The sequence below is a fragment of the Psittacula echo genome, assembly GCF_963264785.1.
Source record: "Psittacula echo genome assembly, chromosome: 7".
NCBI lineage: Eukaryota > Metazoa > Chordata > Aves > Psittaciformes > Psittacidae > Psittacula > Psittacula echo.
Genome location: NC_137740.1, coordinates 3515260 through 3532844, shown reverse-complemented (window position 1 = coordinate 3532844; position 17585 = coordinate 3515260). Strand labels below are relative to the sequence as shown.

General features: G+C 43.6%; 1 protein-coding gene across 7 annotated transcripts in view; it reads right to left on the bottom strand.

The window, feature by feature from the left end:
• Positions 1-17585, bottom strand: part of DOCK7 (dedicator of cytokinesis 7) — a gene marked incomplete at both ends in the record, with an annotated part of 112629 nt that overhangs the window by 37927 nt on the left and 57117 nt on the right. For 5 of the 7 annotated variants that reach the window (XM_080623345.1, XM_080623347.1, XM_080623346.1 and 2 more), the window contains 9 exons: positions 199-291; positions 4674-4843; positions 5767-5931; positions 7135-7366; positions 8126-8212; positions 8355-8456; positions 8655-8793; positions 9544-9614; positions 10201-10318. In XM_080623345.1, coding sequence (XP_080479471.1) covers positions 199-291; positions 4674-4843; positions 5767-5931; positions 7135-7366; positions 8126-8212; positions 8355-8456; positions 8655-8793; positions 9544-9614; positions 10201-10318 — 1177 coding nt within the window. The remainder of the gene's footprint in view (positions 1-198; positions 292-4673; positions 4844-5766; positions 5932-7134; positions 7367-8125; positions 8213-8354; positions 8457-8654; positions 8794-9543; positions 9615-10200; positions 10319-17585) is intronic. The other 2 variants (XM_080623349.1, XM_080623348.1) reach the window with 1 other exon arrangement.

The window sequence follows — 17585 nt, the reverse complement described above, 5'->3', positions numbered from 1 at the left end:
GCAGTGTGGGGAGGTGGTGGGGGAGAAGATGCTAAATTAGAAAACTCACAAAGTTTTCAAGGAATAAAGAAATAATTAAAAACACACACAAAAAAAGGCACCAAACCACCAAAAGGGGAGTAAACACCGAAAGGAAGATATTCTACAGGGAAACATCAGGGAGAACAAAGCCAGAAAAACCTCTACCGAAGACACCACCTGTGTTGACTCTGCACTTGGGCTGGGGTTGGATCCCCATGGGGCTGCTTTTGGACCACCAGTGTTTACCCAGGAATTGGAGCGGTCTAAACCCTGGGCATGTAATAGAAAGCAGTTGGGAAAGGAAAGAAATATTACATGTTGCATGCCATACAGTAGTCAAAGCTTAGTCCTTAAAAGCAATCAAACCGGGCACACTGCGAACACATCATCAGTTAGCACTGTTAAGGCAGCTTGAATTCTCAGGTGTCAGTGGAGATGTTTTAGTCCAGAGGATTATTTTACATCTCATCACACACATATACACTGTCGACATCTCTGGCCCAACCTCCCTTATCTGTAATGTTTGACATTAAAAGCTATCTTCCTCATGAAAAACCCTACTCTTACTTTAATCAGATTAAACCCATTTACTGCAGGAGATGGTGCCAGCCTCGATATACAGTGTGAATGAGGAAAACTGTGCACAGATGTGAATACCACAAAGGATGCTCTCTGAGGATTTCAGCACTTTCAGGGTGGACTGCTTGCTACAGCTCTACAAGTCTTCTGGAAATGTTGAGGAACTCTGAAGAGATTGAGAGGCAGCTCTCACAGGGTTTCCTACTCATGGAATAAAACCCTGGCATCGCAGGTAGAATAACCTTGTGAACAACATTTCACACGGACACTGAGTATTTTCTCTGGGCAGTGTGGCCAATACAGGAAAGAGCACGTACCTTTTCTGGAACCAACCTGTTTTGCCAAGCAAATGATCTGACAAATCATCCTGCTTTTTAAGAGCTCAATCTAGTTTGTATTCCAAGTTCTACTCCTGCAATGGATCGTGTGGGCAAAGTTACTGTGGATCCCTCCTCTCTTTCCGCTTCCTTTTTCTCTCAAGACACTCATAAAGAAGAAAAGCTATAATTTAAAGTTAAGTTCTTTAAGCCAGGTTGGACACAGGGGCTTGGAGCAAGCTGCTCTAGTGGAAGGTGTCCCTGCCCGTGGCAGGGGTTGGAACTGGGTGAGCTTTAAGGTCCCGTCCAACCCAAACCACTCTATGATTCTATGATATATTGTCACCCAGGCTGCTCCCAAGTCAGGACCTTTCAGTAGGATGCAGTGGACTTTCTCAATTGCAGGAGCCAGCTCTAATGGAGGCAGTTTTGCAATGCCACAACTGAATATCAATTCCTTATAAATTCCACAGATTCGTTTGAACCCTCACATGAGTGAGAGCTTTCATCGTAGTTCCTGTGCCAACTGAGGGCTTTTTCCCCATGCCTGAAGCAAAGATGCAGCCCGTTTCATCACAGCGCTTATCATCTGCTGCAAAGCCCACCAAGCCTAGCAATCTATTTCTCACTGCAAAGAAAAATCCACCTCAAGGTTGAGCCCAGTGTGAGGGCTGTAACCTGGGATTCAAACCATTAATCCACTGAGCTATCCTCTATGCAGAGTACAGTGATGCTGTAATTTTGCTTAAGATGTCCAATAAAAAAAATACTGAACACATATAAGAAGAGTGCTTTAATCTCAATTACTTTTTGGAAGAAATAAATCAAAGCTTTCTGCCCTGCTCAGACCCATAAACATGTTTTATTTTGCTCACAGTGAATTAAAGTCGAAAGGACTTTGCAGAATGCTGAACTAAGCTCATGGTTTGTAATATCAAATAAGTCTGATTTTGAAAACGCCTTTCTCACACTCACATTTCTGCTCACAGGGTTTCTTATCATGTCACTTAGGTTCTGAGGATAAAGGTACACATATAGTGTGCTTGCAGAAGAACAACTCATGTTGTAAACATCTGAAAAGGGGAAGATTCTTTCCTTCCTCTTTGGCAAATAAAAGAGCACAAGAGCTTCTTATTGCTTGGCAGAGTCACTCAAAACTCTTCATACTCCCGTATGAAGATAGGCTGAGAAAGCTGGGGCTGTTCAGCCTGGAGAAGAGAAGGCTGCGTGGAGACCTCAGAGCAGCCTGCCAGTATCTGAAGGGGGCCTACAAGGATGCTGGGGATGGACTCTTCATCAGGGACTGTAGTGACAGGACAAGGGGTAACGGGTTCAAACTGAAACAGGGGAAGTTTAGATTGGATCTAAGGAGGAAATTCTTTACTGAGAGGGTGGTGAGGCACTGGAATGGGTTGCCCAGGGAGGCTGTGAATGCTCCATCCTTGGCAGTGTTCAAGGCCAGGTTGGATGAGGCCTTGGGTGACATGGTTTAGTGTGAGGTGTCCCTGCCCCTGGCAGGGGGGTTGGAACTGGATGATCTTAAGGTCCTTTCCAACCCGAACTATTCTATGGTTCTATGAAAAGTTCACAAAAGTGCTATTAAATTCTCTTCTTTCTCTGCGGTTCAACTGCGGCTGGATCTGTGCAGGAACACAGCACACATCGGTGACAATCCACTGCTGGAGCAATGAAACTCCACAATCTTTTCCTGTCTTTCCCAGCACATCTCCAGCACTGCAGGAACACTCAAAGTGTAGAATCTCACCACAGGTCTTTTTAGACACTTCAATTTGTGTTAGTAGGGAATAAAATCTACGTGGCTTCAATTCACAAATGAAGGCAAAGTAAGTAACAGAAACTTCCGCTGTTATGAATATAAACAGAAATCTTCCATATCCTGTACAGGGGATCACTATTTCACTTTTCAAAGTCAAGCAAGAAGCTGATAAAGGGGAGACTCAAAGCACAGATACCAGTCCTATAAATACCTTACATTACAACAGAACTGGATTCTGAAACCTTCCATCAAACAACAAACCAGTCTTCAGGGTTTTTTAAAGCAGAAAGGCTCCCCTGATAGGTTCTCATTTGAAGTGCAGGTTCCCAGTTCTTATGGAATTCTTATGGTATCTGTGCTTCAGCCACTACTTGGAAAAACAGAATGGGAATTTTTACATCTTTTTACTCATTTCAACACATCAAGAAGTGCCTTATCTATTAACAAGCAGAAATAATTCTATTCAATCAACAGTCCGTATAGTCAGACTGAGTTTAATTTCTGGTGCTCAGGCTACCATAAAGGGAACTTTTCCCTCAACAATTACTCACAGAATAGATTTTAGTTTAAAGCCTGGAGTACATCCCTAGAAGAAAATCTCTCTCCATTTTGTCTTGTGACATTATTCACTAAGCCAGCACGTATTAAACTTCTGATAGCCTGTGTAAATGCCATACGCACATTAGTGCTTATGGCATTTCACAAAAGGTCAGGCTTGTTTAATTAGCAAGATACTGAAGTGGTCTTTAAAGCATTTTAAGACTTTTAAGTCCAAACTTTGATGTAAAAGTAATGATTTGCCTACCCAAACTGCTTCAGCCTCTTATCCGGTCAGCAAATTATGGTGTTATTCATTTTAAATAGGTAGCTTCTTTCTGAAACTATGCTTTTCTTGCTCTTCTAAAGCCCAGGAGCAGCCAGCATCAAGCCTGGCTGGTCAGGATGATGGTTTTATTAACAAACTTGCACAGTGATCTTCCAAAGGACAGAATGGAATAGCTCTTTGAAAGGGCTCAGCAACTCACCTGTGCGGGAGGGTGGGAAAGCATCTCATCTTAGAGTAAGTTATTACAGTTGGGAGATTAAAAAAGAGAGCCCCAAACAAGCTAAGGCTTGTTTGTGAAGGGAATTACAAACAGCAGATTCTCCCTAGCTCATCCTACCTAATTTAGGTACAAAACTGAAGTGCTCAAATTGGGACTGTAGCAGTCCTATGTACTTGGAAATCACCAGAGAGGGACAAACCTTCTGCAAAAGATGCCCTTAAAAGAGTTAAAGTAAGAGCATTCCAGGTGCTCTGCACTAATGTGCCCACACTGGAAAATCACTTTTAGGTGTGAGGAGTCAGTGTGGGTTTGTGCAGATTTGGCACACCATAAGTTCACACTGCAGCTCAGCTGGCTGGACTATGGCTCACTCACTAATCATCCAAAATCCTCTCTGGCCCATTCAGGGACTAGGGATACTCCTGCTGTGTGCAAGACACCTGCTCTGGACATAAGTAGTAGAGAAAGCATCTGAGCAGCCATTAGTGCTAAATGCAGAGGAGAAGAAAGGGTTTTGGTTCGGGCAGTAATAGTGGGATCACAGGGTGGCAGGGTAGAGGGTGCGAGGTTTGGGGAGAATAACAGAGCTGGTCAGAGGATACGGCTGCTGGCCATGTGAAAAGTGAGGCAGTAAAACTATTCCTGTCCTATTAGCCTTGGGAAGACAAGTCCAGAAGGACTTCTGTCCCTAGGTACCACACTTGTGGAAGTAACACTGCCAGAATGATCTCCAACAAGTTAGGGAGATCAGCAACTACTTTCAACGAGTAGAGTTTCGGTAGTGTTACCAGCAGCTGCCAGAAGTCGGAGAAGGGGCCATTAGTAAGGACATCTTTTCATAGGAATATGTCACAAACACTTCCCTGTTACTTCTTTAGAGAGTACATAAAAGATGCTGAGGTTCCTGTAAGATCCTCAGCACTGCATGCCTACCTTACTGCCAATGATGGAGCGAACTTCATCGTCCGGCGAGGTGGGGGTCCCAGATATATCTGGGTTGCTGTTGCTGAGGCTCCGTGAGCGGTTGAGGTTAAGGCTTGCTGGTCGGACAGCAGATCGAGCCATGGTGGCATAATGCACTGATCCCCCCAGGCCACCAGGACCTATGGTGGTGTACAGAAGAACATCCTGTTAGATCATCAATCAGAGCCTTGATCCCATGCTACCGTACACAGACTGATGCAGCAAACCTTTCAGATAACCAGTAGATCTAGCCCATAAGGAAATCTTCCCTATGCCTCCCCCTGCCAAGCAGCAGGCAAGCAGCAGGGAGAAAGGGATGGGATTAAACTGCTATTTTATCCACTGATGTTTGGGAAGCAGGAAGCTCCCGGTGGATTTAGGCAGCTGCTGTGAGGTAATGCTTTTAGCCAAAGGGATATTTTCCAGACCTCAGACTTGAAAACAACCAAAGGACTGGGCACTAAGTACAAAACCTTCCCAACACCTCTCAGAGGCTTTCCACTCCATGCAAGAAGCAAGTGCTGTGCCCAACAGTCCTTCCAAAGCCTTGTTTTCTGTGGCTGTCACACCACCTCTTCCCCCATGGAGATACATCCCTTGTTCTCAGCAGGGGTGGAATTAATTGCTTTCCCTCCCGTACCCAGACATGTGTTTTCAAGTATTGCACACTCCTTTGCCAATGTTTCAGTGTTTGCTGGAACTGGATAAAAGTACAAAAGTACTAGTGAGGGAGACTGGGAAACATGGCAGGCCAAGAGTGCACCACATCTGTGTAACTTGCTACAGAAAACAAAACTAAACCACCAGATTTTTGCCATAATTCAGCCTCATGGTCTTTCATCAGTGATGCTGTTACTTAAGATTATCAAACAGTTATATCTCTGACATGGCTAACTGTAACTAAAGTCATCTTGTAAATGGCTACGCTGGATGATAAAGAAAGTTAAACAGGGCTTGGCAGGGAACTAGCCATGCAGTTGGAGCTCAAGAGCACCTGCCAGCAAGCAATTTGTGCTTGCTTTTATCACACTGTGACTTGAAATAAAATGAAGAAAAGAGCTACCTGGTGATGGTGAGTTGGGATAGGTATTTGGTAGGCGAAAAACATAATAAATATAGGAAGCAAGAAGGCTGTTTCTGCCATGCTGGTCCTGGTTTCCATCCAAGTTCTTGTGGAGTCTGTTTATGATTGATGCCATCGCTTCAAAAGATGCTTGGCCCAAGTTAACTGAAAGTAATGCGAGGAGTTTGGGTTAGAATGCAGCAAATCCTAAATGCGCATTTTGTCCATCTTCTAAAGGATAAATGGTGAAGCTTGTTAGAGTACAGCAAGCATTCCTCATCAAAACTGAGCCTATTTGAACTAGGTCTAATAAACAGCTTGACAGGAAGACAGGTGTTGCAGTGATAAGGCTCCACTTCTATTAATAACAAATTTAACGAAATTAGGCCTGATTTCTGGAATCAACCCAACTTTGGTCATCAACTGCAATGGTAACAAGATCAAGTCCTTGTTTAACTGATGGATAATATCCCTTGGATGTTTATTGTGCTTTTCTCGGTTAATTGTTTCCTCCATTTAAGCCTTAGCCAAGATACAAACTGTATCCAACAGAACAATTCCATTCTGCTTCTGGAAAAAAAAAAATCTGTTCTAAAGAAGAGCACAGAAATCTACACAATATTCTAAACAAATTAGGGATGAAGCAGACAGCAGCTGGAGACTGTAAATATTAGGCTTTTATAGACTACGCATGAATGCCCTCGATGCTCCATACAGACAAACTAAACCAATACAGAACAATTAAAGATTAAACGATTGCTATTTTTAAAGCAGTCTTAGATATCTATATTCCACCATGTCCAAACTCAAGTTTCCTACAAAAAAAGCTACTATTTTAGATACTAAGGATCTAATCCTGACTTCCACTTGAGATTTTTTGTACTGTCACAGCACAGCCCATAACAGGGAGCACAAAGAAGGATTATTCATGCTGACAGTATCAGATCCACAGTAGCTTCGGGAACGTGCAGTATCTCTATCTTCTTATCTTACCTACTTCAAGATTTCCAAGCTGACCAGGAAGGTCAAAATCCTTGGTTTCTGAATGTCAGTATGGAGACACCTCAACAGGCTGCAGTGCTAAGAAACTGCTGAGCATCCAACTCATGAAAGTCAGGCCCCTTTTTGGTGTCTCAACTTGGATGCCAAATTACTAGTCATTCTTGGAAACCTTTGTATTACATATTGCTTCTGTGTATATCACTACTCATCTGGGTGCCAGCACGTTTTATTTGGAAGACACATGGTATATTAGTGGCACTAAAATAAAGCATAAAAATGGGCTTTTTTATTTCTGCATAAATATGATAAAATTGGAAGTGTCAAACTTTCAGCTATATAATTCTCTATAAAACTTAAATAGAATACCTATTTGGCCTGCAATGACAGGAGGTCTTACTACCAGAAGAATCAGTTTGTCAAGCAGGAGATGAAGAAATCGCACTACCGGCTCCAGTTGAGAGGAATTTAAAGCTGAAATGCTGCTCTTCAGTTCATTTTCCAGGTTGTTTTCCATAATTCTCATGTCTCCTATTCGCACAGGGAACATGTGCTCATCCAGAGCATGGACAAGTGCAAAGAACTTGTCCAGATAAGGGTCCTACAGACAGGGAAAAAACCCCAATAATCAGCAAGAAGCTTCAAAAGTAACTCTGCTTCCTATGGATTTGGACCTCATGGACCGAGTCTCTCCCTCATTTTTCTATCTGACTTTAATCTCACAGGATTAACAGAAACTCAACACCTTTGAGACCTCTGCCTATATGTCTTATTCAACTGAAATAGTTCAGAAGTTGTCAGGGCAAAACTAGAGGACCCGCAGACTTTGCATCCTTGTTAAAACAGCCAAAAATGCACTAAAATCATGTTACTACTTACAGCACAAATAAAATACACCAAAAACCCCATCAAAATGACACACTGGGAATTAATAAAACAAAGTTGAAATGATTAGTCAAAATGATTGCCATTTTCCTTTGCAGATCAAAGACAAGATGAAAAATACATGGAGAAACAAAAGAGACAGAGGGGGAAAGGGAAAACAGGAAAACATCGTATGTCTGGACTGTATGTTAGACCTGTTGTATTAAACACAACAGTCTGAGGTCTGAAAACACAGTTGGCCATTCACCCCCTGTGAATAAAGGCCAAAGTGCTCAGACTCTTACGCAGCACTTGAATATACTCACAGCAGAATGTGGAGTAACAGGTCTGCTGGCTCAGAACTGAAAATGAGATTGTAATTTCACTACAGGTGATTATTAAACTCTCCACAGTATCAACTCTGATAGCATTTCAACAGTCACAAGACTATCAAAGACTATCAAACTCTATTACAATGACTGCTCTTATCGTTTACCTGAGTGTGGAGGGATGATACAGCAACAACTTCTACATTGAAAACCCCTTTGTGATTATCCACCCACTTCATCCCAGGGAGTGGAACCTGCAGGTTAAAGAAAGATCATAGAATCCTGGGTTGGAAGGGACCTTAAAGCTCATCCAGTTCCAACCCACTCCCCCTTGCCCTATCGCTAGATGAGAGAGGATGTGACAAAAAGCAGAGCTAAGGCACTTGAACAACTCACCTCTGGAGAAAGCACTGAATAAGCCTGCGGTGGTTTCTCCAATGACACAGGTAGGCAGAACTGACCAGTCTTTAACCGTCCATTTTGGAGCATTGGTATCCACTTCAATGAGAAGGAATTAGCAAAAGAAAGAACAAAAAAACACACACTTCTTAAGGCATTCTTGAATATGGCAGGCTTGACTGTCAAATTCTCAAACTCTATAATGGTGTATGAGCTGACAGTGATGTTAAACAAACTGCAAACACATGCACTATGAACATGTCCTGTGCTGAGAAACCAAGACTGAAAGATACTCACGGTGTATCCAACTGGAGTCTCCAGGGGAGTGTTTTGTTTTTGCTGGCAACTCACATGGTAGAAAGTAAAAAGCAGGTGGTGGTGATCGGTTAAAGTGGCTGGAAGCTTAATCTTGATTTCCTCATGAAAATCAGGCGATCTGCGCAGAGACCAGACCCTTAACTGAGTCACCATCAATACAAACAGTGTGTTTTACTATCTTATGCTCAAGATGGAATCCTTTGGGTTTGAATATCTTGGGGGAAGGAAGTATATGGACTATCCCAAGGGATAAAAGCTTCACTTTCTGATCATCAAGGGCTGGAAAAACCTTGTATATGCAGTTACAGTCCCCAAAAGTTGCAGCCCCCACCCCACACAGGCACTGCCACAACCCTCAGCCTGCAGGACAGGATTCTCTCCCTGGTTCATCTCTCCCTGGTTCAGCTACACAGACTGTCAACATGACAAAGCCAGATCCAGCACTCTTTGCCCCGTGAAATTATTTTCCAGACCAAATGCTTCCAATTTGTAACCTAAGTCTAAAAGGTTCCAACACAATAACAAAGCCCACGCTAACATGAGTTTATAACGTAAATCTTTGTGACTACTAACTTGAAGGTTATACTTAGAGCATCTGCTGAGTTGGGCTACGTGCTTGGGATCACAGCTCTGACACAATGGTGATTTGTACCAGAGCAAAGACTCTGGCTCCTATTCATGGCAAAACCCTAACAAGAGAATCAACTGACACTGCAGTTGTTGTCAGTGCTACCCAGATAGTCACTGTTAAATAATTAACAGAGTCACTAGGGAGTTACTCCACTTTCACATTGGTAAAACTTCCTTCGGGTGGAATCACACTACCCATACGGGGTCACGTCCTTCCTCAAGGTGCCATGTGTTTTACCTGTTGTGATACACTACAGCTGTGTAAGCTTCTTTGGAAAACTCAGGACAGCTAGACTTGCCAAAGATGACCTGCAAAACAGAAAGAAACCCATAGAAATCCCCTTGTAAAACCAGTAATTTATTCCATAATCCCACAGAGACATTTATGGCTCCATTCACTTGTCTGTGCAGCTCTGGACAGTTACATCTGCTTGTGCTCCATCACTTCTATGCAACATTTTACTTTGTCACTGAAGAGTTCACAACTTTGGTAATCCCAGTTACCCAGGCACACAGATATGGATGAAGAACTGATAAATGGAACCACTCCTATGCAGATCTTCACCAAGTGCTGATCACTTCTGGCCCTGAACTCAAGGATAACTATTACCTCTAACTTTTTTGTCATGGAAGTGAAGATGCTGCTCCAAACACAAGGATGTCCACTGCAAACATCTTAAGTTAAAATATTAGCTACTACATTGTTACTTTGCAAACTCTGTACAAAGGAACTCTGTTCTGAAATACTGTCATTTCATATTCCTCTGAACGTGGATTTTCAAATGTCTTTCAAAATAACCATGTATTTCTTTAACATAGGGATTTTACGACTGCAATGTGTACTCTGCCGTATTGGGATGCAGCATTCCCATAGAGCACAAAGTACTTCACCCACCGGCATAGCATTGCTTGGGTCCTCTCCATACATGAACTGGACTTTTACAGTGATATTCCTGGCAGATCCTTGGCGGTTGGCAAAGTTAAGGCTCTGGGGATAGACATAAAGCAGATTCCTGCAAGAAACAAAGGCATTGAGTGAGCATCCCCGTGTGAGAATGAGAGCATTCACACCTTTATTAATGCTGCTACTTAAACCTCTACGGAAACAAAGTGAAGGGTCTGACATTTTCCATTAGCCAGGTGGTCTTCTCTTCAATATAAGTGCAGACCCACACAAGCAATTTGGTAATGACCCTTTCCTTTAGACATCAAAAGTCATAGTATTTTTACTGCCATCATATTGTGAAATAGTTCCTGTTCATAAGGGTACTTGAAAAATACATCTACTAATCCACCGGTGATTCTGCAATCTAAGAAGTTCAAGTGGAAAGAAAACCCATGAATAGAAGAGCACTGAAGTGTTTATTTGCTCAACATAGAGTGGCTGGTTCCTGTTAAATCCCTTCCCTGTTGTGACCTGTCCTTTTCTTCCTTTTAAAATCTCCTCGCATCGTGATGACTTGAGATTACACCTCTCCTCTGGAAGCAGATTAAACTAAACGGATACCTGTAGCTTTAGTGGATATGCAATCCTTGCAATGACTCACATTTAATGGTGAACACCTATGGTAGTTTTCAAGGACAGGTGAGGCAGACACCCCTCCTCATAGGTTTACAGACAACTTCTTCCTTCCCGAGGGAAAGGGCACATTTTGGAGGCCCCTTCCAGCTCCGTGTCTCCAAGTCTACGATTGCTTGAAACACAACAGTGGCAAGATGCAAATTCTGCAGTGTCTTCCATCCTTTTAGCCCTGCTGCATCGCTGCCCACAAAGTGCAGGTTGGATTCACACACTGACAGCAAAACTGTCCACTACAAGCCCCCACCTGTGTATGGGCAAGTAATAGGTACCTGCAGAAAGTCCCTTGTATGTTCTTTTAAAGACAAAAAAGACAAGCACCTGAACCATTCCACTCAACAGACCGTTATTCAAAGGCAATACACCTTCTTTTGCCCCAAAACAAGTAGAAGTGTATGAACTATTGCATGTCTTTGAAAAGTCAGCCTGGAAATCTCCAATCCATCTCCCACACAGCCTTGCTCACCAGACCAGCACCATTCCCCCTCGGATACCCTGGCTCCTACAGCACCAAAAAGAGGAACCAAAAGGGATGCTCACCTCAGGCTACCTGGCAGCCCAATGGTTGTGTGAGAGCTTTATGTTACTGTATTGCCTCTGTTAGGCGTAAGAGACTGGCATACTGTGTTTTGCTCAAACACTGAAGCAACCAGCTCCGTAACAAGCCTTGTACCTTGTAAGGAGTAGGAAAAAGAAGTTCCTTTCCCCTCTATCACCCTCCAGGGACTATTCAGTGAATCTGAACACAATTTGTAAGTTGTTTCCAACCATTCCTGGTCCCAGAGAGACAACAGACAACAGATGGGCACAGAAAACTGAAGTGAGGAGCACAGCAGGACAACATTTTAAGCACAATAAAGCTGCTACAGAGTGCTGGCAACAGCAGACTGAAAACAAAGACTGGGTTTGAGTGCCAGAAAGGCAGGAATTTGGTTGCTCCTTGAGGGTATCTGGTGCCTTTTTAGGGTACCCAATGCTCCTGTGCTGGGCGAGCAGCAGGTCACTCTCCTGCAGGACAGGCTGGAAAGCTGAGCTGTCCTAAGCTGTTGGAAATGACATGGACTGAGATGAGCTCTTAGGCAGAAGCTCTTCCCTGTGAGGGTGCTGAGGCGCTGGCACAGGGTGCCCAGAGAAGCTGTGGCTGCCCCATCCCTGGCAGTGTTCAAGGCCAGGTTGGACACAGGGGCTTGGAGCAAGCTGCTCTAGTGGAAGGTGTCCCTGCCCGTGGCAGGGGTTGGAGCTGGATGAGCTTTAAGGTCCCTTCCAACACAAACCATTCCATGATTCTATGATAATGCTGGTCCCAAGGAATCCTCTACGAGTCTCCCAAGAAAAAAGGTCAGCACCTACATAGAGCAGCCCAGCTGTACAGCTCCAGACAGCTACACAAGACAGCCTTATGAAGCCAGGCTCTTTTCCATCCCTCCAGGCACAGGAATACGCTTAGCTAGCATGTGGGAATGTCTTCCCTTTCAAGTCCTTCATGGTGAATTAAGTTTTGAATCCCATCCCTATTGGTCGCTTTGGGTAATCAATGCGCTCTTACTATTTCAGAGGGGGCCTGTGCCATTTCTGTGACTCTACTAAATTACTGCCATGAATACATTTGCTCCTTGATGTCCTTTTTAAAATGAAAATGGATATGAAAATTTACTTTAAAATGTACATTGCTCATAAAACTTTTATTAAGTATTATTAGTGCTTAAGAGAAGGACTTAATGTATTTGTGAAGCCAGGCTACAGGATCACTATATTAAAGGCAGTCTTAGGACTGATTTATGCTCAATAGCAGAGATGAACCTAAACCAAGCTTGCAGTTCTCCTGCCACCTCTCCTGCTAGGGCTTGCCTGCTGGAAGCAAAGGAGACATTTCACTAGTGTGATGCCACTTTAGAAAGAGACCTACAGAAGCAGAAGTTACAGCTGATGTTATACATCAGGCAGGGCTTTAGCTGCATTCGTAACAGCAAAATGTACAGGCTGTTCCCCCATCCACTGCCCTTCAAGCTTTTGTCATGTGAAAGGCTCAGAGGACATTAGAGAGCAGTGTAGGGGAAAGGGACCTGGGGGTCCTGGTGGATAGGAGGATGACCATGAGCCAGCACTGTGCCCTTGTGGCCAGGAAGGCCAATGGCATCCTGGGGTGTATTAGAAGGGGGGTGGTCAGTAGGTCAAGAGAGGTTTCTCCTTCCTCTCTACTCTGCCCTGGTGAGACCGCATCTGGAATATTGTGTCCAGTTCTGGGCCCCTCAGTTCAAGAAGGGGAAGTCCAACACAGGGCTACAAAGATGATGAAGGGAGTGGAGCATCTCCCTTATGAGGAAAGGCTGAGGGAGCTGGGTCTCTATAGTTTGGAAAAGAGGAGACTGAGGGGTGACCTCATTAACGTTTATAAATATATAAAGGGTGAGTGTCACGAGGATGGAGCCAGGCTCTTCTCAGTGACAACCAATGGTAAGACAAGGGGTAGTGGGCTCAAACTGGAGCACAAGAGGTTCCACTTAAACTTGAGAAGAAACTTCTTCTCAGTGCGGGTGACAGAACACTGGAACAGGCTGCCCAGGGGGATTGTGGAGTCTCCTTCTCTGGAGACATTCAAAACCCGCCTGGACACATGCCTGTGTAACCTCATCTAGGTGTTCCTGCTCCGGCAGGGGGATTGGACTGGATGATCTTTTGAGGTCCCTTCCATTTCCTAATATTCTGTGATTCTGTGACATTTCATTAGGAAAAAGCTCATGTTGCTTATCATCGAATCATAGAATAGTTTGGGATGGAAAGGACCTTAAGATCATCCAGTTCTAACCCCCCTGCCATGGGCAGGGACACCTCACACTAAACCAGGTCACCCAAGGCTCTGTCCAACCTGGCCTTGAACACCGCCAGGGATGGAGCATTCACAACCTCCCTGGGCAACCCATTCCAGTGCCTCACCACCCTCTCAGTAAAGAATTTCTTCCTTAGATCCAATCTAAACTTCCCCTGTTTCAGTTTGAACCCGTTACCCCTTGTCCTGTCACTACAGTCCCTAATGAAGAGTCCATCCCCAGCATCCTTGTAGGCCCCCTTCAGATACTGGAAGCTGCTCTGAGGCCTCCACGCAGCTTCTCTTCTCCAGGCTGAACAGCCCCAACTTTCTCAGCCTGTCTCCATACAGGAGGTGCTCCAGCCCCTGATCATCCTCGTGGCCTCCTCTGGACTTGTTCCAACAGTTCCATCTCCTTTTTATGTTGAGGACACCAGAACTGCACACAATGCTCCAAGTGAGGTCTCACAAGAGCAGAGTAGAGGGGCAGGATCACCTCCTTCGACCTGCTGGTCACGCTCCTCTTGATGCAGCCCAGGATATGGTTGGTTTCTGGGCTGCAAGCACACAAAGTAAGTGGTACGGCACTGAATGCTGTCTTCATAAATCAAGAGAAGACAGCCCCAGATGTGTATTATTAACAAGCAGTAGGAAGCAAGAGGAGAGAGCAACTTTCTGGTGGGCCAAACACCATGCGTAGGTCTCATATCACAGTGTTCAATTCTCTATAGAAGGGATAAAGTGAGAAGAAGGGATTGACCATGACAATAACACTGCAATGCCAACAACCATACTAAGCATATACCAATTCAACTAAAGGACCACTGGTCCTTATGCTTCCAGGTAACAGCTACATCTTGATGATACAGAGTCACAGATTTTTATCAATAAAAGTTTCAGCCAGAAGCTTTAAACCCAAGGCCTTGTGTCTGGAGCTTTTATTAAAATGCTATGCAAAATGTATGCAAAGCTTATCCTATTATCTCAAACAGATCTCAAAAGTGCTTTTACTTTCATAAAATGAATTGTTAAAGTGCAAAGGCTTCCCAAGCCATGGAAATAACGGCACCAGGCCCTCCTCTAAATATTTATATAACGTGATTGCAGCCATTTTGCAGACTCCTTCATAAAGGTGTTAAAACATTAAGAGCTGATCCTAATTCTTGGAGGCAAAGTCTAACTATTAGGAGAATTTCCCTTTTCAGTAAAACCCAGAGACCTTTTTCTTTGCTTTATTCCTACTATAAAAATCATTTAAAGCCCATTTAATCTGGGTCACCCAAGTGCAGGAAAGATCTTCAGGATCATGTTTGTTACATACATCTTCTCTTGACTGGGCTAACAGCTCCCTGAGGCAGGATTCTCCCTCAGGGTTTCAACAGCCCCTGAATCTTATGGTTTAATCATACCAGAAGGTTGTCTCCCCTCTGCTTTCCTGCGTCCTGCTTTGCTTATGGGCTCTGTGACTGCTGTGACATCTAAGGGTGGCATTTTGGAGTGAGCTTATCGCTGCCTGACTTTATTGGCACTGCCATTAATATGGAAATATAAGAAATAGATAAAACAACAGAAAATTATTCATTTAAAATCCTGTAAAACCGAAGCCATTCAAACACTCTGAAGTAGATTATAGAAAGTCTACACTTTTTTCTGATTTTGCAACCAGTCCTTCAAGTTTTGCAGTCCAAAATCATATACCAGCGGCTGGGTGCTGCTTGCTATTATAGAGTAGTGCCAGGCCCAGATGAAAACCATACCTGAAGTGAAACTCCATTGAGTTTCCCTACAGAAAACACAAATCCTTCAATAGCACAGGCTTATTGCTTACCTCTTTTAAACACTGCAAGTGTTTGATAGGGTTATCAGGTATTATGTATCTCGGTCTACCATTCAAAGTAGAAAGTACCAAACCTGTCAGAGTTGAAGCGTCAAGAACCCTAACAACTCCTCACAAAGGTACAGTGTAAGTGCTGTAAATGCTGTGCAGATGCTGCACATGCCTTTTGTTTTCAACTCATGTGAACAGCTCTTCATTACATTCCCATTGATATTACCAAATGCTGCGGAAAGATGACCCAGTGCAAACACTCCAGGATGACCACTGTCCCATGAATAATCCTAATTGCTCTAACACTTTTTTCTTAATGGATTTTTAGTAGGTTGCATAAACAGCGATTTGATGAGTTTCTTTAGAAACTAATCTGAAAAAAAATGCACATTTTAATAGGGCATGAAAGCCACTGAACAGCTTCTAATGGACATCCCTAGGGAAAGCAGTCAACGCTGTCACAGGTAGATCTCTGGAATAAAGCCCTATGCCATGCAGATACAAGAATTAATCATGATCACAATAAAATTAAGAATTAATACAATGGTTACCAGACTTTTGCACGTGGAGTTAAAATAAAAGGCTGATAAAAAGGCAGGAACAAAAAGACTAAACTGTGTTTCATCTTAGCAGAAGTCCCTGTTTAATTCTATGACTCTATGCAGGCTGAGCTTCCCAACTGCATCACTAGATATACTAGAATAATAAAATAAAATAAATAGATATACTAGAATAGTTTTGCTTAGTTCCATTTGATAACACAGCTACCCACCTCATCTCAATACTGCTGAGAAGCACCTGATTTAGGAATACAGCAGACTCCTCACTGGCCAACATCAACATAATACTTAGCCACTGAATAAGCAGCATCAACCATAGTAAACCTGAATCTAAACTCCCAACACAGAATAACACAGGTAAGCAAGTGCACAACTTTCAACCTGTGAGAAACCCAAGCACAGTCACTGGTGGTTGTGGGCTGCTGTATCTCTAAGCATCAGAGAAGACAAACATGCACAGTCCTAACTCCCTCTCATTTCTCCACACAAAAAAACTTTGCTCCTGCTGCTCAAGATATCTCAGCACTTCACTCACCTCTTGGCACTTACATTCTGAGTGTGTTCAACCAGCCAGTTTCCAGTGACTGGCCTGTGCTACTTAAGAAATGAAGGGGCTACCACGATTTCATCATTGCACCAAATATGCAGTGCAAAATAAATGATAGCAAATGGATGCACAGGCACTATAATGAACAGCTCATAACCAAACTCCTTGCTTGCCTATAGCTTCCAGGCTCAAACAAGTCATTAAGCAAATCATTCTTCTCTACCATTTGTTCTGCCAACAGTGAGCAGATACAGGCTAGACTCAGCTAACAGTGGCTTTAAAAGAGCCATCAACAGAGAGCCCGACAGGCATTTACCTGGCAAGAGCCATTCTTCCTGTATCTTACGTGTGCACATTTCTGACCTGATCTAATCCACAGTGCAGAGAACTGAACAGAAGCAGGTGAGCACTGCAGTATCTGAATGTGTTTGCACATATCTCAGGCCGCTTCATCAATCTTCAGTTCATCCTGATAGGCAAAAGGATTGTCCAGCTAAACTAGCTGAAGAGCTGCTTAACAACAACCTGCAAACCAACTGAGGCAAAGCCTGCTCAATCCTTGGCAGCCCCATGCACAGAGCCCAGAGCCATCCTTGACCTCCCGTTCCCTGACTCTTTGCATAGTGCAGCCAGAGCTGGGATCCTGGGCCAGAATCCTCAGACCTCTCAGTGCTCAGGGATTTCTGGATCAGCACTTTGCTGCTTTGCTCAAGTGTTTTAGAGTTATGTTTGAGAGGCAATCCCTGATTGGTCACAGCCTTCATGATGCCGTGATTTCACAAACATCCGAAATTGAGCAGAAAAAGGGAAATCTTACTTATCCCTTTGCCTTCACAAGTTTATTCACAGTATCACAGTATGTTAGAGATTGGAAGGGACCTCAAAAGATCATCTAGTCCAATCCCCCTGCCAGAGCAGGAACACCTAGATAAGGTTACATAGGAATGTGTCCAGGCGGGT